General features: G+C 39.9%; 1 protein-coding gene across 3 annotated transcripts in view; it reads left to right on the top strand.

Moving 5' to 3' along the window:
- Positions 1–24,587, top strand: part of LOC146620100 (uncharacterized) — a 121,161-nt gene that overhangs the window by 20,892 nt on the left and 75,682 nt on the right. For 2 of the 3 annotated variants that reach the window (XM_085368762.1, XM_085368764.1), the window contains exons 10-16: positions 2,699–2,743; positions 5,330–5,374; positions 14,878–14,931; positions 16,721–16,756; positions 20,128–20,157; positions 20,263–20,289; positions 20,770–20,823. In XM_085368762.1, coding sequence (XP_085224888.1) covers positions 2,699–2,743; positions 5,330–5,374; positions 14,878–14,931; positions 16,721–16,756; positions 20,128–20,157; positions 20,263–20,289; positions 20,770–20,823 — 291 coding nt within the window. The remainder of the gene's footprint in view (positions 1–2,698; positions 2,744–5,329; positions 5,375–14,877; positions 14,932–16,720; positions 16,757–20,127; positions 20,158–20,262; positions 20,290–20,769; positions 20,824–24,587) is intronic. The other variant, XM_085368763.1, reaches the window with a different exon arrangement.

Below are 24,587 nucleotides of genomic sequence, written 5' to 3' on the forward strand. Positions count from 1 at the left end.
TTTCTAAGGCCAGTTTCTACCTGTTTCTCCCTGGTGGAGTGGACTTACAGGCGCTAGATGTTTAGAAGAGCTGAAGGTTTGCGTTGTCAGACCACATTCAGGATGCTTTCTGAGAATCATTTCTGTACAAACTCAAAATCCAATTTACAAAAATCTATTTTAAGTTAAGCCAACATTTAGAACTTCCATTTGTTATGAGATAGAGTAGGGTGTGTGTTTCAGTGTGCGATTTTTCACAAGCAATGGGGCAGTGTTTGTGCAGTCTGAGCCATCATAGTTCATTTTGCGCAGTGGAGGGCTTTGCCTGCTTCAAAGGTCCAGAATGATTTTCATTATGGAAACCTAAAGGAAGCGAGGGAGAAATGCAAGTGTTGAAGAGATGTAGCTACCAACTTACAAATCCTTGGCTCCAGAGCTTCAGTCTTAAGAGACATCATTACTTATGACTTGTGCATATCTGTAAAACTGCATAAATGTTCACCAAACTAATTTTTTAGGGGCTTTTAAAATGTAAAAGTACCTTTCCCTAAGCAATTTAATTTCTGCTTTTTTGTTACGTGCACAACGATACACCGCATACTGTTTAAGGGGGGGGGGGGGGGACTGCTGCTTCGTGTGATGCCACCACACTCAATTAAATTATTATCTGCTCTTAAGTGTTAGACGGCTTATTATATTTCATCTCGCCAGCTGTTTTCCTATTATATTATTTGCTTGTTCCTATATATAACACTACAAAGTTGGTGCCATGAAAGTAAATTGTTTTGTGTATTGAGGTACAACATTTACACATCATGCCACTTGATGTAAAGACTTGCATACAGGATACCTTTGTGTTTCTGTCCTTTTAACACAAGCTTCTCCGTCCTGATTGTTGCCTCTGACAGGATTTTGTAAGGAATCTTTAGCTCCTCCATGATTACAGATAGGAATTTATGTTCAGATCATGGGAAAATGGACAAATTATGTAAGGAATTATACATTAGTATAATAAAAACTAGACCTATAGGTTTCTTAAACGCTTTGTTTAGTTTGGCAAGACCCACATGTTGCTGTCATATTGCTAGCCCAGTATTCATGGGACAGTTAAACAATGAGAAACTCTGATTTATATTACAATACATTTAACAAGGGGTAACAAAGTCATATAAAACTCTGTTATTGAGGTAATCTTATAAGACTTGAGAATCTCCTTCTGTATAAGATTAAAAATAGTCCGAGTATACTTACTAACAATTTAGATTGACTTTGTAGAGATTAATCAAAGACATCTGGGCAATTTAGAGCATTTAAACAACCAAAATGAGAAGTGCAGGCCAATCATCGTGACCTACACAGAGGGTTTCTTGGGAAAATGGGTGGGGATTACTTTTGCTGTGTTACTCTGACAGAAAGTACTATCCCGCATTACAGTGAGAGTTTGATGGAGGATTCTAATGCAGTGCAAAGGGATTAAACTGCTATGATTAATCCAGAATCCCTCAGGAAATTAAACAGATAAGTAGTGGGTTATAAGAATGCAGCTTACTTGAAAGGAAATCCATTTTCTATGGCCTTGCACATAAACCCTGGTATTACTAGATTTACAGCTCCTGCATGTACTTGCTCAAAAAATAAATAAATAAATAAAACAGAGGCGTAATGGCGAAATTAAAACTTCTTTCCCTTTTACAATACCCATAATTTGTTTTGCACCATTTACAATTCTCATGCCCTTATGGCTTGTGTTTTCAATTAGTACCCCCTAATTCAATTTATACCCATTCTACCTCTAAAGTGAGTTATAATAGGAATTTCACTCAAGATGGTTTATTATTTCACTAACACTTTGATTGGCTGTGAAAACCTTTCATTGCTCCTATTGTAATAATAAGTGTTGTACTATTATTAGCTTTTTAAAAGGTTCGTGTCAGTGGGTGAAAAGAAAACTTTAGTGGGTGAAGAATGAATGGCTGACAGCATTGTGAAATATACATACCACGGACAATGCATGAATGTCTCGCGTCTAATATGAATGCTTAACATGCTACAATTGTTCACATGACCAGTGAATTATCAAATGTTTTGTATTTTTAAAAGGTAGAGTGGACATGCTCAGAATAATGGATGCAATAATAAGGCTCATCGTTTATCCTCCAGCCTAGAAAGCAATTCATTTGTTAAGTTAGCAACATTTTCTTGTACTTTCCAAACAAACCTATTGAGAGCCAGCAAACAGGGCTCGTAATGAAGATGTCACAATGAATGGACATTATGCTTAATTAGATTCTTAGCTTGCAGCATGTTCTACATTTGCTTAATTTGCTAAATAACAGTCCAGCCTCTCCTCTCAGCAGCACTGCGGACAGTACCTCTTTCTTTTATCCTCTCTCCAGTCTGTCTTTACTGTCTATAAAAGTATATCCCTTAAGACACTTAAACTTCTCTTCCTTTTTTGCCCTGTCTTGTCTAACTTTCTAAAAATAATACAGTTATTAAAACAATATGATGACTCCTAATGGGGTTCAGATATGCACGTTCCAGTTGTTGAGAAACAGTATCCTGATCTGCAGCTGCTGAGGTCCTGTGTCAGCAAGAACTCTTGGAGCAGCTGTAGGAGCGAGATCGTTGTTGAAATGACAAGTGTTCATAAAGCTATTCACTAATGTGTGAACGAGAGACCTTTCACTAACAGGTCCCTGTGTTGTTCCTGTTGCAGGGGAACACAGGGGAGGCTGGGCCTACAGGAAACGGAGGACCCAAGGTAGGTCACTCGCTGAATGACTTGCAAAGCTAACACTCCTCAGTGTTGCTTTGCCCTCACACTTGTGACTAAGGCTTTGAGGAACGCGGGCTCTACGTTTTTTTTTTTTAAAGATATGTTTTAGTTACAAATTGAGTTAGTGTTGCTGTATGGTATACAGATGCTTAAATAGCAGATGGCTCTTTTGATTAAGTGTTTTATGGAATCTGTCAGTGCCCCTCTCTGAGATTATTTTCTAACATTATTGGGTTGATTTACTGGCCTGCTTGTGGTGACCTCATCAGAGCAACACAGAAAACAAAGCAATATCAAAATCGAATGAAATATAAAGGTGCCTGCTCAGTACGGCTACCGCTATCCAGTTCCAACCAAGTTCAGGTCCAACCAGCGGCATTTCTAGCTTGGTTGTGTGCCCCCACCGGACATAGTTGGCAGTTTTCCCGAGTGGGACGCCAGCGAGAGATCATGTCCTTGCCACTGCACTCGAAATCCCGGCTAGATGTTTGGGCTGTCTGTCCTGAGAAGATGTCTTGCATGCGTGAGCCTCAGTTGCACCTTCTTAATGAAGTCCTTCACTGTTGAGTGAAAAACAAGTGACTTGAATAACTTGATGCGCATTTGTGAAAACATGTAATTATGTACAGCCTCCCTGAGTAAAAATTAGGACTCAAGAGTGACAAGCAATTCACAGGAAACTTCAGAGGGCAAGAAAAATGCAGATATCTTTCATATGACATATCAGATTGACGTAGCACTTGTTTTGTTCTTTACTAGTCCAGTCTCGTTCCTGATAGTGTTGAGAAAATTACCGTATTTGCAATTTATGTCACTGCAGTTGCTATTTATTCCCTTGCATATTGCGTTGTGTGATATTGTCATCAGTTAGGTTGTTGACTATCAAATGTGGCATCTCAGATGCATGTGTTAATCTCCTCTGCTTTGGGAGGCCAGCCAACTACTTACAGTAATGCTGGTACAAGGGTGTTGTCTCTATATCTTACACTGAGAATACCTTGCAGTATATCATGGAGTGGAAAGAGGGGGTGTGGGATTTTGATTCTATTCTCAGAAAAACACAGCTAATGCATAACAAGACAAGAAAAACACACATATATCCACCAGATACTACATTGAATTTAGGGATCGATTTTACCGAAGATCGTTGTGGAAGCTGTTTATGCATCGTCAGTAAACAGGATTATTCCTGAATGTGGAATATGGCTTAATCCTGGATCTATATCCGTTAAGCTCACTGTGGGACGACTTATTTGCTCGGGAACCTTGATTTGTGAAATAAGGTATAGCACTTAATGGCACGGCTCTCTCCACTTGTACAGGAGCCAGCAAAAGCAATTTTGTTACACAACAGTGCACAAGAAAAGCACCAGCTGTAGCAGTAGTATTGATAAAGATGCTAATGCACAGTGCCATGTATTGAAGTGTTTTGTAGCTTTGCTCAGTTTTGCATCAATAAGGTTTCTTCCTGACCCAGACATATTTTACTGAAACCTGTGTGTGTGGACTATTGTTATACTCGCCTTTCATCCATCTGTGGGCATCCAGTATGTGCATATGCTCTATACATGCTGCGTGTTCGGAGATGTCTACAGATGGCTGTGGGCACTTTTAGCTAAGACACACAGATTTTCAGACTCTTTTGGTCGTCTTAATGTGAGAACAACAATTCCTGCAGCTGTTGGCATTATAAAAGTAATGATATGGTTGCCCTTGGACACTGTAATACTGCAGTTTGCTTGAGCTTTATGGGCCAGCTGAGGTCATTAAACTGTATAGGTTACACTTTCATAAGAGGTTCCAAGACAGCTCACACATTTCTGGCACAGTTCTCCGAAATCACTGGCTGGGCAGCCTGAGAAGAATCACTGATCAGAAAGATATTTGTGGAAATAAGCCCCTAACAGCTTTTTTACTGACTACAAATAATCCCACACATGTTATAGACTTTCCTGAAGCAGAAATGCTGCAGGGAGCTTAATAGCAAATGATACTGCATGTGACTCCTGGATGTGTGGTGTGTGTGGTCTTTCTTCTCCTTAATAAATTCTTGTGTGTTTTTCTGCTGCCATCGCCAAGATCCTTAACTTAGATTCTTAGAACTTCTTTGAAGTTCAGTATTTAACTTTATTCCTTTTTTTTGCCTGTTTGTATTCATGTGAGTGTATTAACATCCACACAATAACTCCAGAGCAGCACATGATAAATATCATACACCACCCAGTGCATCTGTACAGTGATGTAATTAGTGTGGCGTCCCTTGGGGAAGGAGAGGGGTGGACCTTATACTTACATTTTTATAGGGATAAATGAAAGCACTATAACTCTTTAATGATTTAATTAAAAGTATTTGTGGACTAATGTGTTCCCTAGCTTATGCAATAAATGTCTCATCAGCCACTTATGAAACACTAAAAACTTTTAAAAGCTAACATCTTTTTTGAGCCCCCATGTGTCTCCTTAACCCTACTTTAGCACTGCTGGGTGTCAGAGTGGGGGAAAAAAAGATGAAAGCATAAACTTTTCAAGGGTCTTTTCTGCACCTTTTAACTTTCAGTCTTGTCATTGCAGGGGGAACTTGGATCAGAAGGGCAAAAGGGAATCGATGGAGAGAAAGTAAGTACCACTATCTTCAGCAGACATATATTCCATACCTAGCACATCAACCAGGTCTGGTTTCGTCAGGGAATCAATTCTTATAGGCTTTTCATTTTCTGTGTGATGACCTGGGGGTAGGAGCGCAGCAGAGTTTTTCTGTGTGGCTGTTTTCAGGTGCTTGTCATATCTGAAGCAGAGCAAGGAGTGCTCTAGCCGACATTGTCCTTCTGCAGTGAAATTAATTGATATGCTGCCATAGGCTTGACATACTAATGGACTAAACTCATTTCCCAAATTACTGTAAGCCCTTTCTGTGTCATTTTAGGTTACATTTTATTGCATGCTCTTAAATCTGGCTGCAGTGATTAGACTAATGTATGTAATATACACTCTGATAAGGCGCACTATTAAATGATAATTGTTTTGAATACATATCCATTCGAAAGAAACAACAACAGCACCACTTAGATCTTATTAAGCGTTTTTAGCCACAAGCAAATCTGTTTTCCTTCCTTTAAAGCATAAATTAAATGAAAGCGTGTTTTTTTTCCCTTTTTTTTCTCTCGCTTTGTTGTTTTTTGCTATACTGCTTTTGTTTGCTCACATAGCACAATCTCAGTAGATGTACTGAAAGCTGTGCAGATGGTCAGTTTAAAGTAGCTTAATAAAGGGACTTCTTTTCATCACCATCTCCCACTTGAGTCAACAAACAGCTGCCACAGAAATCAGCCTCCCTGCAGGCTGCGGACCCGTGATCTGCCATATAACAGAGAGAGAAAGTGGATAAAAAAAAAAAACGGATAAACATGAGTGTGCGCAGCCAAAAGAGTATTTACTGATTTAATCCAGTAGAATTACCTCCCTGTTTCTTGTAAGTTCTCAGACTGTCAGACACCGATGCGATGGTGCACGCTGCTCCTGATTTAAGGAGAAAAACACAGTGTTGTGTGGTTGGATGCCATACAGTAAACCTGAAAAAAAACCATCTACTGTTTATATTATTTCCTAAGAAATTTTTAAAGAAGTGGTTCAAATAGGAAGGATTGGCTTTGACGAGATAGTCTGTTTTGTCCCTTTTGGAACTGACATCGCTATCGGCTGTTTGAAAAGTGCAGTGAGCTGCTACATTGACAGGATTGGACCAAGGGTCTGCTGAGAGGCGATCCTGCTCCCCTCTGCTCGCTCTTTCTCTGGGTGGCAGGCGTCATTGTTAGTGGTGCTCAGTCATAAACTACTCTGCCACTAGTTTGGTGTGAGGATATATGTTTTCCTAGAGAAGTGACTTGTTTTGATCTTTGTGCATCCCTAGGCGCCGGGGCTTTCTTCGGTCATGCTCAAATGGCTTTTCATGCGTGTGCTGAAGGGATTTATTATACTGTGCCCTACTTCCTTGAGTGATTTGAAACAAAGAAAAAGTTGAGAAATTGAGGTCCTATTTGTGAAGCATTGCTTCTAGCAGGCGTGTTGGTCCAGCATTTCAGATGCCCATTATAGATAATAACGTATGGATCCTGGACGTGCTTAGCCTAGCTTAGCTTGAAGACAGCTGTTCTAGCTAAATCAAAAGTGAAAAAGAAGATACGAGTCCGACCTGCTGTATCTTGTTATCTGGCATGCTTGCCGCTAGTACATCCAAGAGGCACCTGGGGTTTGCCTTTGAGCTGAGGTCCGTAAACATGTTTTGGACCTGTCTTTGTAGAAAATCACAGAAATGACACTGACATCTATCTTTTCATCTGATGCTGGGAGAGGAAAACAAGTCTATTTTCCCAAAATGTCAGCGCGTTCCTTAGAGAACAGCAAATTTCTGGAGTGTATAGAGAACTTATTCTGCAGTGGATACAGCTTTAAATCAAGCCAAATGCCTTGAGTATTTATTTTTAATTAAGTGATAACAGTTTTATTTACTAAATTGCTTTTTTTCTGCCCCACTTTACTTAAACTTACAAATTTGTGCTAGAAAGCTAGGATCTCGATTCCTTGCACAAGAAATTTTGGGGCACTGCTGTAGCCACATCCTTTAACATACTATATCATCACCCTTGAAACGACATTTCTTCCTCCTGCACCACCAGCTGACGAGCAGTTGTTTTAAGCTGAGATTTTTACCAATTCAATCGGCGTGCTCTGAAATGGCTACTAGCTCATCATCTGTAATTATTGCAGCATAGATAACAACAGAATAAGCTTTCAAACTTGGTGCTGAAGACAGCAGTGAGTGACACTGAACCAGAATAGCAATGCTGAGTGTCATTAAAGCAAGACAATAAGCTGGGAGACTCCAATGCTCTACATGACATGCAGTCATGCGATAATTTCTTCAAATACACACAAGTTTCAGCCATTCATCAACGTCAACACAATGGATTATGTTTCCAGTATGTATCCTTCTAGAAAGAGAATAAATTATGGTACGAATCAAGCTTTCATTATTTGTTTGTCCCTTTTTTCCCACAGCTATGCTTTCTCTGTGAGTCATTTGACTTCTTGATCTAACACTTGCATTCGATTTCGAATAATATGATGGCAGGACACTGTAGACAAATAGATGGGATTTAAACTAGCCCCATGTCTCATCAGTGTGCAGCGAGCATTACAGGATTAAAAACCAGTATCCCCAGTGTCAGGTGATAGGATGAAGCTGAGCCTCATCGACTAAATAAATCTGCAATAAAGCTGGGCCGTCTTTCCAGTTAATCACTTACAGAAATTAGTGCTAAGAGACTCGAAAGTCCTAAAATCGTCATTTGTAGCGAATAAACAGCCCCTAGCAGGAGAAATAAATACTGTCCTTAGTATTGTAATGTCACTTTAAATGAATATACTGTAATTATTGTTTCTGCTTATTTAGAAGGTAAGAAGCAGGGAGCACGGCAAACACACTCCCTGCTTAATAACAACAACGCAGAAAATGTTGTCTGTTTAATGTAAATAAATTAAAAGCTGTCTATGGTGCACAAATGTATTTGATGATTTCAGTTAACCTATTTACTCTGACCACTCCTGTGACTTCATCACCTGATCTGTCCTTTTACTGCAATTAGCTCATATCCCATTTTTAAAGCTGGTGTGTTATTTAAAGCTAGAGTAGACACCCGAGAAGCCGGAATTCTGTGTATGAGCATGTGCTCCGGTATCATTTTGCAGATACACCTCCTATGGGATGGGACGTGTTACTTTGTGGGTAATTCAAGTTACATTCGTGGAGACAGGATGTTCAGCTGAAGAGTGAAGTGTCATAGGAAAAAACAAGGGACTAGTCACACCGATGAAACATGATATCCCTTGTTCTAGATGATCTGTGACAGTGTAGTCTAATATCCTCGCACTACGAGCCATTGTTTGGGTTTCCTGGGTAAATTGTATTTATTCAGAAAGTGCAGAAGCTGTCAGTGCTACAGCCCGATGCCAGTGTGATTAGTCTTATATCAGAATGTACGGGGTAGTGCATTGCTGAGCAAAGGGAAAGTCACAAAAGGCATTTCCTTCTGTAACCTCCATGGCATTTGTACACCAGCACTCAAGATATCTATGTTACTTACAGATCCTGTTCCATGGAGCTTTAAAGGCCTGTCATTCGGTGTAACAGCATTTCCCCACCATAGCATTCAGAATACTTACTATAGTTTTTAATTTAGCCTTCACTCAATAAGGCCAAACCTTGTTTGTGATGATTAAGTTGTTTACAGTAGTTAGAACTTGCAATCATTCTCCTGCTTCTTAGACAAGGGCACCGACCTGCAGCTGCTCTAGTTGGTAAAAGGTAAAAGTAAACACAATTAGACCGCATTTGTTCATCCCTACTTCTCTGGCTCTGTTTATTTGCTTGCTTTAGTTGTCTTGTGCTGGGGAGTTGCCAGATTGTCTTGTCTCCGCTACCTGAGCGAAGAGACACAGTGGTGTGTGTAATTAGCAGGCAAGTGTACACAGCTCCCCACAGTGTTCTGACCTCGTGCTGCAGGAACAACTGCCACACAGTCAGCACCAACTTATTCCCAGCCCCTTCTGCCTCCTTTATCCTCCCCTGTAAATGCAACAAAGCCCCAAGCTTGCAACAGAAGCTAACAATATATCCGGCCCCTGTCTGCATCTCGCTCTTTGTCATCGTGCACCTAAATTAAGCCTATGGGCTCACGACTGAGTCCATTAGATAGAGACAAAGCCTCTTAACCATGCTGTAGTGTAGCAGGAAGGATAATAAAAAAGAAATAAAAATGCACTTTTTTAGATGCTCTCTCTTCAGGTAGCATTTTAGCAATTTAGCAACGGTCAGCCGAGATTATTTTAAACAGCATTATTTCAGAACAATCGCTAAAGCACCGCTTCTTTAACGCCTACATTCATTGATTTGCATTTTGATTAATTGTTTGCTTTTGACTTAGTATCTTATCCATTCCTTGAAATAAATTAAGAACGGGCTTGTTCTTAGGAATCACTTTACATATTGTTGGAGATATTTCATGTAATTACTGTGTACATGAATGGCTCAAACTGCACATTGACTTATAATGAAAAAATATAGGTGTATGGATTCAAATGGTAGTATAGTGTATTTGTTTTTCCTTTTAACCACTTTTGTGCTGAATCTGATTTGACCATTTTTCTATTAACAAACGTATGTATTGTGTCTGACATTTAACTTACTCAGAGGGCATTCTGGGATAGCTTTACACCCTGACAACTGTGTAAAACTGGTAGGTTTCAAATGTACAGTGTTTGCAACAGTAACAACATCAACACCAAAAAAAAAAAAAAGATTTTGGCTGAATGGAAAAAGTGGTTCCATCTATTTTTATGAAAGAGATTATTTAAAATAGTTGATCTGAACTTCTGATATCCTAAAGGAGATAGTGGAATTAAGTGAAACCTTTTTCTATTAACTCTTAATGGTTATCAAACCAGTGTGTTACAAAAATATTAGTACTGTTTCTAAAAAATCAAAAAGTAGCTTTACTACAACATAAAAATATGATATTATATATGTAGATTTTTTTTTTTGCATTTCTTTGTATTTCGTTTTCCTGTTTTGCTCAGCAATTTTCTTGTACATTTAACTGAGATCCTCCTTATTGGCACCAAATCCAAACTTTTGAAGGCGAACCATTTCTCACTCACCATCGATAACTCCACAGTTTTCCCTTCTCCTCAGGTTAAGAGCCTTGGTGTCATCCTAGACAGTTCACTTTCCTATAAATCTCACATCAATAATCTCACCCGTTCTGCCTACTTCCATCTACGTAACATTAACAGATTGCTTCCTTCTCTTTCCACCCAGTCTACGTCCATTCTTGTCCACAGCCTTGTTACCTCCCGTATTGACTACTGCAATTCTCTTCTGCGTGGTCTCCCCCAAAAATCCCTCCATAAGCTTCAACTGGTTCAGAACTCTGCTGCTCGCATTATCACCAGAACCCCCTCCTACCAGCACATCACCCCTGTTCTTCAGGAACTTCACTGGCTCCCTGTGAAATTCCGGATAATATTCAAACTTCTTCTGCTCACCTTCAAGGCCATTCATAACCTCGCTCCTCCTTACCTTTCTGACCTGTTAACCACTACCTTCCTTCCGCCTCACCACCATGGGAAGCAGAGCTGTCAGCTGCTCTGCTCCCAGGCTGTGGAACTCTCTGCCCCCAGAAATAAGAAACATTGGTTCTCTCCCCCAGTTTAAATCCCAACTCAAAACTCATCTGTTCAAATCTGCATATTCACTGTGAATCCACTGTTTGTTAATTTTATCTTGTGCTTCTGTTTTATTGTTCTTATTCTGCCATTGTTTTACTAAGTGTTTTATCCTATTGTAAAGTGTCCTTGGGTGACTTGAAAGGCGCTCATAAATAAAATTTATTATTATTATTATTATTATTATTATTAAAGCACCAGGTGCTGATGCTATAGTTTGAAATCCACAAGGTCACATTATGGCTATTTAATACCAAAGCTTTAGTCAACAGGCTCAAAGTACAGTTCTGAATTGTACTTTGATTGTCTGCAGGGAAATGTAAAAACAAGAAAAAAGCTTATTAACTGGTAAATTTTTCCCCATCTTTTCATTTTTGTACATCTGTGAAAAATGCTTAACGAAAAATTTGCAAGGCTGCCAAAAACGTCATCCAAAAAAATATGAAGGCTTACTTTTTAATTGCTCTGGTTGTTCTCCAGATGATGTGTAGGCCTGCAGTGCATATCTTATAAACCTTTATAGGTCAGAACAATTGCACAGATGTGCCAAGTTTTCGATCAAGCAAATTTATATTCTAAGCCAATGTGTCTTTTACTACAGTGTGTATTTTTAGTATTTGGAAGAATTAAGACATTCTAACTTTTTTCTGTAAAGCTACTTTGTTAAGTTTTTTAATTAAAATATTTACCAGAAGGAAACCTTTTTGTAGCTCGCAGATTGGCTATGGCAGTTGCAGAGCTTAGTTTGACTGTGTGAATGACTATAATTTAAAATAAGGTGGGAGAGTGACTTGTGGGCTGACTCAATTTTTGTTTGACCTGAATTTTTGACAAGAACATGTGGTGCCCCTGAAAAATAGCTCACCACTTTACAGAAGCTTATTACACTTGTATTATTCGGTTTGAATTATGGCAGTTCCCTGTCAGCTCTTTAGTAAACACATTGTTTTGTGTCTACAATTGGGGAAAAAAGTGCAGCAGAAGGCCACAGTTCCTATTAAAAGCCTTCAAATTTTCCCCTTTTATTGTAAAGAAATTCTCAAATCCTGAAAAGTTCAGAATGAATGAATCGTCTATTCATGTGAACAGCCTGACACGAATATAAGATTACAAAGAAATCCTGCTGTTTTATTAATACTGAATTAAAGAAATGCATCAGCATCACTCCCTGGTTTAATGATGTTATATATTTGAGAAATTGAAGTCAGACGACCCAAATGCAGGACTCATAGGCAGAAGCGGACCTCAAGTGGAAGGCAATTCTTTATTGCAGCTGGTGAAGTTAGAAACATAAATCTAAAACGGAGGCAAAACTGAGTTGAAAATCCCAAGAAATCTAGGAAGCTCAGCGGGGAGACAGACAGGCAACTACACAGTACGGCGTGACAAGGAAGAAGTGAAAGATACTGCTATTTATACAAGGATTACTGAGGGGACTGGAAACATCTGGGAAACAAGAAAAAGGTGACAGCAGTCAAGACAAAGACACCGGGGACAGAGTAAATCTAAACAAATGACACAAGAAACAAGTCACTATCAGGAATGCAAAACGAACAACATCATAACAGAACAAAATGCTGATAGCTAAAATGCTATACTAATACCAGAAAAATAGATTGTAAACTAGGAAAATGTTCAAAATTCTACAATTAGTGAACCCAGAACTAGCTGAGAATATAGACAAACCAATCTCAAAGAAAACCTAAATTACAAAACTTAAAACCCTGGAATTTTATTTTGTGTGGTGTGGCATGCCATGGGTAAGATCATTATGAAGCCTGTGAAACTGATGATTATTTAGACTTCTGACTGACATGCTACATCATTATATGACGTAACATGCAATCCATTGCTATCTTGTGTCAGTGTAGTGGAAAGCTTTGGATCCTTCATTTCAATTCAAAATGAAAAAGTCGAACAAATAGTCTGTGACACTGTCATAAAAGATGCCAATATATGGGTCTTATTCAATTTAAATGTACAAATGTATTGGAAATGGCAGGAGTAAGTAATATGTTTCTATAACTTTGTGAGTGAGGGTTGAGTCTGAGTCTGAAGGTTAGGAGCAATCCTCTATGGGAATGAAGAGGAGGGCGATAACATTTTGTTAGAGAGCTTGCTAATGATCTTTTAATAGTGGCTTACAGGAATGAGCAGCGTGGGATTGACAAAACAGTCTCAGTCAATCTTCAACTTCAGACAACTGAATAGAAAATTGCCCGTAGCTATAATGTCCTGCGCTCATATAGATTTAAGCTGTATGGAGGAGTGATAACAAATGGCTGATAATTAGAATGAAGCACAGCTATACTAAAATATCTTTTGTTAACTTACTGTTTCAGAGCCATGCAAACCGCAGCTCTAACATCTACTAACAACATTTGTCAGTGAGAAACCTGTAATGATTTCTAAATCGTCTTCTTTTGATAACAAACCCAGATTTAAACCTCAAAAACAAAAATGACCTCAACAAGAAGTTGTCAAATTGCAAATATTGTGTCGTGATGTGATGTTAGATATGTGCGTAAAATTTCCCAGTAACCCAAAAACACAGAGCTGTGAAAAGCAGCAATACCTGCCTAATGGTTCCTTTTCTAAAATAGCTGTTACAGATCACAATAACAAGAAAACATGTTTATATTACAAAAGGCGTTTCATTGTAATAAGTCCTCTCATATCGACAGAATCTGCAGTTGTTTTCATCCTCGTTATCAAATGAGCCTTGCGCTCCGATGCTCTTTAATTTCTGCCACAGCTCTGGTAATATTGAAGAGGGGAATTTGCTTCTGGATTCCCTTGTGTCAGATTGCCCCAGCAAAGCGGTTAGGCTGTTGATTTAAAGAAAGAACCGAGCTCACACATGTGCAACTATGAGACAGCTGTTCTATTATTGACAGTGCATGTGGGCTGAGGGACCACATAAATTGATGCAGTCTGATAAAATCACGTCGTTGTCATTTCACTGTTGGTGCAATTTAAAGCGAGGCTTCACTGTAGCTGTCGTTATCTTACAGAAAATAACTTTCCACCACTGTTAGCAAGGCGTCTACTTTCTGAATGGTGTGGCTGAAGACAAGGCTTGCAGGGAACAGGCAATGAATTTGTCTCTGGTAGCAAGACTTAATGTGATAAGGGTAGGTAATCATCCTCTCCAGATATATAATTCACTATTAATAGCCTATCTGACTCTAAATTTAACCATGACAAATTATTGTATTTCTGAGTCATTTTACAGCCCGCTCACGCTCCCCATCTTCCCTGCTCCCCCCTAACCTATTTCAAAGAGTTGGTGCTACTGGCCCAAATGTGTCACACCTAACAAGGCTCGCTGCAAATTTAGCCTGTCAATATGTGTCAAGCCTCATTCATCAGCTATCACTCTTCATCTGAGCCGTCCTCGTACTTTCACAGTTCACCACCGAAAGGTTTGACTTTGCCCCGAGCTTGCATTGGTTCAATCCCACCCCCAGGTTCTTTGCTTTGAGGTTTAAAAGCAATGACAGTCACTGTCCTTGCTAAATGTAAGTGCAACAAGGGAACACAGAGGGAAGGAGCTGGGGGGGTAGAGACAGTGTAACCAGCTAATCATGAGCGTCTCCCCATAATTCAGCTACATTGAGTGTCCTGTGACTGACATCACCTGCTCTTTTCTCATTGACCAGTTGTGACAGGCATGAGAATCTCACATCTGCATGGTAGATTTGTTTTCTGAGTGTCAACATACTGACATACAGTAACACATCCGGGGTATTTTTCATTACTTTTTTTTTTTTAAATTCCATAATTCTCATTAAAAGGAAAAATGAAGAAAAGATGTGTTGTATATTTTTTGTCCCCAGGGTTTGAAAGGTGACTCAGGGCCAGTTGGTCCAGTTGGTCCCAAAGGAACCAAAGTGAGTGAGTCTGCTGTACATGCTGGGCTGGAAAACATTAGAACAATAATCTTTTTCGTAGTTTGCTTTTCTGTCATCAGGGAATCTGCTTTACTTTCATGAGCTGCAGTCTCGATAATGTGGCTGTCCATCTGTTTGAAGTGCTGCTGTGAATTGCTACTCCAAACATGGCAAACTAAAGGATATTGTTATGGCTTTCATAACTTAACAAGACCTTATTGATGGCCGTATAGAGTAGCTTTTATCCTGGCAGAGGGAAAATGGTCCACTCTCTCTATTTGTGGAGTATTTATATATTCAAAGTGATATATTTTTGTAATGGGCATGCCCAACAAATCCCTTTATCTTTCCCTTTCTAAACAGGTCTTTTCTGATACTGAAGCTTAGAGATGAAATGGGAAATGCATACCATTGCCTGCAGTTTGCTGGACTACTCATAGGAATAGTATTTGACATTAGGTTTTTAATTCTAGGAATACAATAGTTGCATAGGTATGCCCTGCACAGGTGGCTGTAGCTGGTTCCATAAGTCTGGGGTTTAAGACAAGAGTTTGATGCAAAACCTTGTTCTCATCAGTGACATGAATTAGATTAACTCTTGTAGTGATGTGGAAAATATTGGTCTTTTTAAACTTTTATTTTCATGCCACAGTGGGATTATTTCCCATATATGAGTTGGAATGTTTTTCCTATAATTAGTTGCCATATCTCTTGCTCTTTTATTTTTCTTCCCTTATTAGGGCTTTTCCCCCCTTTTTTCTCTCTCTCTTTGCTGTTGTTGTTGTTGCCTTTTGGTAGAACTCACCGCATAATTGTAGGTGCAATGCACTGTCTGCCAGCCTTGAAGTTATAATGAGGTCTGTGTGCTTCTGTGAAGACAACAGAGAATCACAGCGTATTTTATCCTGTTTTCCGGATGGGAGGGTGAGAGAGGGGGTGGAGAGAGCGTTTGTTTGTATGGAAGCTGACAGAGAGAGGCAGATTTGGAAGCATAAAGTAATGAGTCCCCTGAATATCCCATAGCAGGCATATTTTAGCTGTGACATTCATTTAGACAACAAAATGGATATGAACTACAAACACCTTCTTCTTCTTCTTCTTTTTTTTCCCCTTTCATGCACATCTGATAAAAGAATATTGGCAGCAGTAAAGTCATCTATTTCTCAGCTCAGTGCTTTATAAATGTTGGGACTGCTGTTAAGAGGGGGTAGGATGGCAGTAATAGTGAACAGTGATCTACAAGTTTTATCTTAAAAGACAAAAAAAACAAGACAGTCAGCAAAAAGGATGTGAGCTCATTGCTTACATTACATTATGTTGGCATCAAAAGGCGTTTTCTCCTTCCTTATATGACTTTTTGTGACCGCCTGTATGTAACAGTCAGCGAACAGTGTTATCATGCCTCCCCCTTGTTAATGCTGCAAAGCTCTCTCATGATGTAGTGTGCCTGCATTTGTTTTAAAGCCTGTCACATTTAATGGCCCACCTGCCAATGTGAAAGTCATCAGACATGCTTCATGTAAGGACATAGTGTAAATACCAGGTAATAGCCTTCTACCGTACATAGTGCTTATATTTGAATATACCTGCTATGAAATGTCATCTTACATGAGCTGACCTTCAGGGTTTTTTCTCACAAACATGATAGATGGCCTTTAGGTTTAATGATTATCAGTCAATAAAAGATTTTATAAATTTAGCTGAGTATGATAAAGAGTTAATGCTGTGCATTTTATTTATTTATTTATTTATTTATTTATTTATTTTTAATTATTGTCTTCTCTTACAGGGTGATACGGGTCTGCCTGGAACTCCAGGGCTGCCTGTAAGTTCACACTTCTTCATTTACATCTCATTATGCCATCTGTGTATGTGTGTGTGTGTTCAAATAAAGTGGTGATGTTAAAATGTACTTATGAGGGTATGAAATGAGATGCATGAAATGGCAAAACTGAGCTTTGTAAATACCACAGCCTTTTGGCAGGCTCTACACATAGTGTTAAAACATCTGGCCCACAGAGATGGAAAGTGGGGCACTCCGGTGAACGCTCTCTGTGTCACATTACCGTCGCCTGGGAATGGGTCAAACGAGGAGCAGATAGATAGGGCTCAGTGGGCGGTTTCACTGGAGCCAAAAAGGATAGGCATGAGCAGCCAGGCAGAGAAGAATGGAGCTCCAAGCCTCGGGCTGGGTGTGGAGTTTGACAGGTAGTCACTGGCTGTATCCTACACGGGTGAGACAAGCACTTACTGGAATGGTATCTGTCCCTGCAGACTTTGTGCATTTACAGACACCCGTGAGAAATGACACCGGGATTTACGTCTTGTATATTTCTCTTGTTTGGCAATATCTAGCAGAAAGAAAACATAAAATCAGACACAAGTTCCACTTCACAACCAAACAGAAGCCGTAGCAGACCACATATACATTAAGTGTATTTACTTGTCTAGTCACCTACAGTACGAACAAGTAGCCCCATAATTTGTTGGACAATAACACAGTTTTTGTAGTTTTGCCTCTGCACACCACCACAGTAGATTTTAAATCAGACAGTCACGATGTGATTAGAAACCTTGAACATCACCAAATGCCATATTTCTTCCACTGAGAAGCTCCAGTAGGCCTTTACTGCCTTCAGTTTTGTCTTCAGTATCCGAAAAGCATGATCTATATGGAGCTCAGACTTGGCCAGTGAAGAATATCCAGTGTCTTTGCCTTGAGAAACTCTTGGGTTGCTTTTGCAGTGTGGATCATTACACATTTGCACTGTGAAGTTCTGCTTGATCAGGATTTTTTTTCAATGTTTGGCTGAATCTGAGCAGAGAGTATATCCCCGTACACTTCACAGTTTATCCCGCTACATCTATCAGCAGTCACATCATCTTTAAACACTAGTGATCCGGTTCCACTGGCAGTCATGCAGCACATGCCCATGCCATAACAGTGTCTCCATCAATCTTGACAGAGTGTTTCTCTCCTTCTTCATAGCTTTTTTCTTTCCATTATTCTGGATCCATAAATCCAAATATTTGTTTATTTTTGGTAGAACTGTGCACACTTTTGTAGATTTTTTCTAGCAAAGTCTAATCTGATATTCCCATTCTTGATAGCAACATTGCTATCAAGAACAACAGGGGACAAAACAAGTGGTTTTGTCCCCTGTTGTAGACTTGAGAGGGTTAGTGGGATTTGGCAGATTGGATGTGGTGGTGCAAGACAGGGAAAAGAATCACTTAGAAATCAGTCCCATAATAATTTTTCTTGTCCAAGCTCACCTGTGCTGGTACTCCGATATTCACTCAATACAGATTCACTCAGTATTCAGTGAGTTAAACTAATCAGCTTGAGTAACACAAAGACCTGCTTCAATTTGTTTTGCAAGCAATTTCACAAAAACATAATTCTGCAGCATGTCACATTGGGATTGAATATCTGATTTAAGAACTGAAGTGAATGCAGACGTTACATGCAAGATTTAAATTTCCAGTTCATAAAATTCAACTTGCTGAGCAGTGCTTACCTTTGAGAATAATCTCTCATCTTCGTCTCATCTTTCAGTCTCCGAGTGCCACGCATGAACTTTCTCTCCCTAAGACATACAGGAGCTGTACATTTTTCCTAGCAGACACGTTTTGTGACAAACTGTGCAGATGCAGTGTGTTTGCTTTGTGATATTTGTTGAGCTCTTGCCTACCACTTACAGAAAAATGTTAATGAGTTTATGCTGGCTCCTCTTGTGTAACACTAGATAGATGATGAGTACTGCAATTGAAACTTGCATTCAGTCTTCTTAACAATGCACCAGACTGTTGATTTGGCCGCCCTTAAAGTTTTTGCTGGATTGCTTATAGGTTTATTTTGGGGGTTTTTTCCTGCTAATGGTGAACGTTCTGCTTTGTCATGGGAGCAAAAATAGCTTTAATTCCTAAACAGTTTAAAAAAAAAACCAAAAACCCTTGAATTAAGGCTGAAAGTCTGTCCCTCAATCACATACTGCTTATTTGATTTCAAATGCACTGCAGAGGTGTGCAGAGGCATGTCTACAACAAGAAAAAAATAATGCGTCTTTGTCCAAAAACTTACAGATCTAACTGCATTGTGACTGTGTGGGCACAGTGTGTAGGCTCAATTCGTTATTGCAAGGGAGTTGATTGCTGATACAGAGTAAAAGTATACTGCGGGTGGTTAGCTAATTATGTGCATATCATGAGGGGATCAGCCTGCCAGTCTGTTACAAAAACTGTCCCACTGCTTCTGGCCTGCCCCTTTTATGTCACCAAAGTGCTTACAATGCCCACAGAACACTGCCACCATTCATTAGCTATTCTCTAATGCTAATTTCCCATTTGTAAGGACAAGCAATGCAACAGTCTTTCTCCGACAGGCAAACAGGATTTTAGCAAACTTTCTAACATCATGCCAGTAAATTGGTCCACGAGCGTGAGCAGAAAACGTTGGGAGGAATTTTTTAGTGCAGACGTGCTGCCAGTGGATTTGCATTGTACTGCTTGTTAGCCATTGTCAAGATTCTGTGCTAACAATCCCAAGCAAAGACCACTGTACCATTGTACATGAATAATTGATTTCAGAATCAGAATCAGAATGGGTTTATTGCCAGATGTTGAGGTTTACAACATTAGGAAATTGCTGCGGTGCTTCAGTGCAAAACAACTGCAGGGGACTGAGTCATGTTTTGTTGAAAGTGTCACAGGTCAGAGCTGGCTTTCTTTTTATGGACACAGCTGCAAAAGTCTGAGAGTTGTCAGCCTCCTCGTTAGCTTTTTTTCCCCTTTTGTTACTTTGGATGAGGCGTCTGACTGACTTGAAAGACGTGCGTCATGAATGTCCATCTGTGCAGCTGTCTCTGTGAAGAAAATCAGCAGTCTTTGACTTGTGGATGCCAATTGAAAGACGACACCAATTATTTGGGTTGTATTTGAAAGCGGAGATGTGGTGCATGGCGTTGTTTTGGTTCTGAGACGACTCCATTTGGCCTTTCTTGACAGTGAACAGCAGGGTGTCAGGAGAGTTGTAGCAGTCATGCCCTCATTTCTCTTCAGGTTATTCTGGTCAAGGATAATTATGTCATGAACAATTGTGTGGCATGTATTTTTATCCCCTAATGTGTGAATCATGTTGCATTTTCAAACTGACTGAAGTGCTTTTTTTTAAAATACAATTTATTTTAATCACAGGCTGAGAAAGAATGTCTGAAAGGAGATCAGGTACATTGACTTTACTTAATTGTATTTTCTCTGAGGCATCCTGTACTATTGTGTTTTTACTTGCATTTTTTTGTAAGCATAAATGTCACAATTTGCTGTTTTCAGGGTCTCCAAGGTGAAAAAGGAGAGAAGGTAACAAATATTGTTCTTGAATTTGCTGCTGCAGAAGGTGCACATACCATGTTTTCAGTAAAGTACAGCTATTTGGTTTAGCAGCCAATTACCGAAGCACCATATGCATGCCCTTGCACAAGACATTGCTCAGCAGATACCTTGATTAACTTGCTAATAGTTTCTTATCAAGATACTTTGTAGAGTAATGGAATGAATATCTGATCAAGTGAGGCTGCAAATTACCCGTTCAAGAGACACTACTCATGTAAAAGCCATTCAGAAGTGAGAATGAACGCTACAGCACTATCTAGTGTCTTCTATCCTTCATGAAGTTCTAACTAAGCTAATGCTGTATTTCCTATCACTGTAAATAAACCCACTAACCCTCTATAAACCCACTAGCAATCCACTGGTCTGTTGAGAACAGACCAGTTCTAGTACCGTTCTGCTTTGCCAATTGTAGTAGCCTTTTCACCATGATAGATGTCTTTTCCCTAGGGATCGGCTGGAGTGCCTGGTCATCCAGGGGAACCGGGGAAAGAGGGCAAAAGGGTGAGTAAACAGAGACAGATCGCCAGTTGTGTGGCCTGGCTTGTGGTTGTACTCACGGATAGGGTTGCCAACTCCCTGAAAAATAAATAAGGGACACCTCATGGCCAGGGCCGGGCGACCCAGTTGTCTTCACCCTTCCCAGTGTGGTGAATTTTCTAGCTCTTTTTTTGTGTGTGAAATTATTTTTTTAACCATTTGACTTGAAGTTGATTTAAGTAGATGCATATTCTATTCTTTGTGATATGAACACATGTGAAACAAATGATCATTTAGCCATTTATTTTTAGCTCAAAATGACAACATTAACACAGTAAAACAGGTCTCTTTCTTAAACAGAAGCCTGTCATGCTTAACTTTTGAGAATATAAGTAAATCTTTCTTTAAAAGAACTCTGTCCTGCTTAACTTAAAATAATAGAAAACAATAGAAAGAAAAATATTCTTGTAACAGTGCACATTTAGTGCATTTAGTACAATTGGCTTCAGTTGAGGTATTATTTCAGCTTTTCTAAAGCTAATCAGCTGCTCCTGTTTGTAAACCCGCTTGTTCCCATGATTACGCATCATAACTCATCATCATTATTCATCTATGTATTACTTTTATGTATTAGTCATCAATTTGTTGTAATCATCTATCCTTGCAGTTGTTTATTACACAAAATAAATTATATTATCACACTTCTGGCCACATAGCGCTGATATTCATTGCACATGCCCATATTAACGTTTTCCAGCCAGGTGTTTTCCTTTTCCCATTCTTCCCTTTCTCTGAGGGGAACAAACATTGCTGCTCTAATGCTGGGCTCACACTGTGTGATTTTTGGCCCATTTTGAGCCGATTTGGTGATCGGCCCGATTTTGGCCTTCATCGTGCATCGTGTAGTATACGTGGGGTAACGAGAAGTGATTAACACCTCACGACCAGCTCCCGATCATCAATCGCTCGTGAGGGTGTCACCACAGGCGCTCACACTGCTCACGCGCAAACGTAAACGTTGGTGAAAAAGACGGCGCAGCACGGCTGTGCAGCGTGTGATCTGGACACAAGCGATGGAGGCACAACTTGTAGAACTTTGGAAAGCTCATCCGAGCCTTTTCGATGTGGCATCACAAAATTATCACGACCACAACAACCGTGAAAATAGTTGGATTTACACTGCTGCTCAATCACAGCTGCCTGATCAATGTTTTTCATTAGCAATTTAGCAAAGTTGATGGTAGTGGTGTGTCTGTGTGAGTGAAAGACAGAGAGAGCGAGCGACAGATTTTCTGTTATAACCTTCATTTTATGTTGGCACAGTGTGAGCACTCAGGTCGCATCAGAGCATCGGGCCGTATAGTGTGAGACCCTGCATCGTGACCTATGAACGTCTAACCCCTGTGAGTCAATCGTGCAGTTTGAGCAGGAGCTGAATAACGTGACTGAAAAAATCGCACAGTGTCTGCCCAGCTTTAGGTGTACTGTCATCCGAGACTTGCACCGCAGAGTCGGCGTTTGTTCCCCTGTTGGCCATGCTTCTTGTTGTGGTCATCTGTTGTCTTCCGGTATTTTCTCCGCAAGCGACCTTTCCTCGACCAATGAGATGAGCGGTAATCTGAATTGTCATACTCGAATTGTCATAAGTGTGCTGTCAGCTCATTGATCACAAAGCAGGAGAGGGGCTGGGAATTATGTTTTCAAACAAAGTGTTAATTCCATAAACATTTATAGACTACTTTTGATTCTCACTGTATTACGGGACAAAGTGCGTCCCTTATTAGCTCAATACGGGACGTGTACTTTTGTTTCGAAATACGGGACGATTCCGTATTTTAAGGGACGGTTGGCAACCCTACTCACGGAGAGGACCTGGCCTGGGGAGAGGCCAGGCAGCAGCTGAACGGCTGTTGTTGTTTTAGAGGAGGCAAAGATGATCTGTGGCAAGGGGATTGCAATGGGCCTGCAAAAGGAGACGGGTTGGTGTGTGCTAGCTGTATGACAATTAATGAATGGGCTCACTGGTCAAGGGGTCACACACACACACATACACACTCATAATATCACTGACAGAACACATGGTTCAGTCCCATTGGGTGACAGTATTTGGTTTCTTAAAAAAGCCAGCTTGATTTGAGACAGACACAGCATCCATTACTGAATCAACTGAAATGTTATATATTTATTTGTCAGCTCTTATTCTGTGGTTAGAAATATAAGTGTCAGGATTTTGCTGGCAAAAATGTGCACTTAATACAATTTTTATTCAAATACCTTTTTTTTTTCAAAGCCTTTTTAACACAAAATTTCAGTCTCCGTGGGAGCATATGGTGATTTCCAGTTGATTATACTTTAATTGTTTTGGAGCATTGTTAATTCATGCATGAAGTTCTGATATTAATAATAGATAAACATAAAACACTGTGGTTAGAAGCTTGAACAAGAGCAAGAATGTTATTTTTCCTTGCCGTCACAGCTGAAAGGCAGCTCTCGCGCACAGGTGGAGAGAATGTCCTTCTGCGTGTGCCGTTATTGACTCGCCTGTGATAAAAAAATAGCTGCTTCATGCCACTCGGTGTTGGTGTTTGTTTTACAGAGAATGGTCATAAAACAGCAGGAAAACATTTGGCTCACTGCAGCAAAACATAAAATATATAGGAGGTTCAGCTGTAGAGCACTCATAAGTAGGTCAGGGAAATGTTCTTTTCAGATTAAGGCGAACCCAAGATGATGCACAATACTCGTGACATCTGGAGACGAGCATCTCAAAAATTCCACCCTTCTGTGTGTTAATGCATTCCGACTCAAAACTTCTTCCAATACCATTATAAATTTATGACCTATCATCGACCATGTTATTTCTCAATGGCTCATTTCCCATAATGCATAAAGTATCCGACTCTATTGTGAGGGAGAGAAGTCACGGTCAACGAAAGCGATCTCAGTGAGTGCAGATGTTTTGTTTTTTTTGTTGTTGCCGTTTTTTATGCTTTTGCTTCCTCGGCCTCATTAGTCATTGTGTTATTTTATACCTAGACTGACTTAAGTAGTGGCTCAGCGTCAAAGGGACCGAGCATCAGAGACATCAATTATGGTGTGTGCTTTTCTTCTGGAATACAGTTTCATTCAATCATAATTGGGTTAGAAGAAAAAGGGGTGTCTCTCTCCGTGTTTGATGTTGTGGCTTCTTCGCTTCCTATATCCCTATCTTCTATATCCCCATAATATTTTTTTGCACTTGCTATTTCTTTGAAGATTTTACAGGTAAAACTGCCATAGGGCTTTAAACAGGCGATCACAGACTCTCTGGTGTTGTTGTTGCTGAAGATACCGTCCTGAACTACTGTCTTTGATGGCTGGCTGACTTCATGAGAACTGTTAACACGCTAAGGTTTCTGCCTATTCTTAGCTTGAGGAGTCACACGGAATCCAAGTTGTTGACCAACTTGTGCTTCTGCAGTTTGACGTTCCTATTTTAGGAAGCTGGGCATGGATCATCATCAGGGGCCAGCTAGTGGCCTACTGATACAGCCGGAGACTCTCGTCTAATTAGCAACTCTCATCCACGCAGGCAACTTTTGGTTTTGTGAGAGCCGTAGCTGCTGTACGACTTATGCAGAATATCGTGATGTAGACTGACCGCCCCGCAACCTTCATAGAATAGCCAGGAGTGGAAAGCTTTCACAAAGCCTTAGATTCAAGCCAGACCATCTCTCAAACTGTCTGCTTCAATTTGTTGTTGAAAAAAAATACAACCACTCTAAGCCATCTAGCTTTACTTGAAGGAG

The sequence above is a fragment of the Diplotaxodon limnothrissa genome, linkage group LG13, assembly GCF_057381915.1.
Source record: "Diplotaxodon limnothrissa isolate DT_005_m linkage group LG13, D_limnothrissa_male_GT1.1, whole genome shotgun sequence".
In the NCBI taxonomy this organism is placed as follows: Eukaryota; Metazoa; Chordata; class Actinopteri; order Cichliformes; family Cichlidae; genus Diplotaxodon; species Diplotaxodon limnothrissa.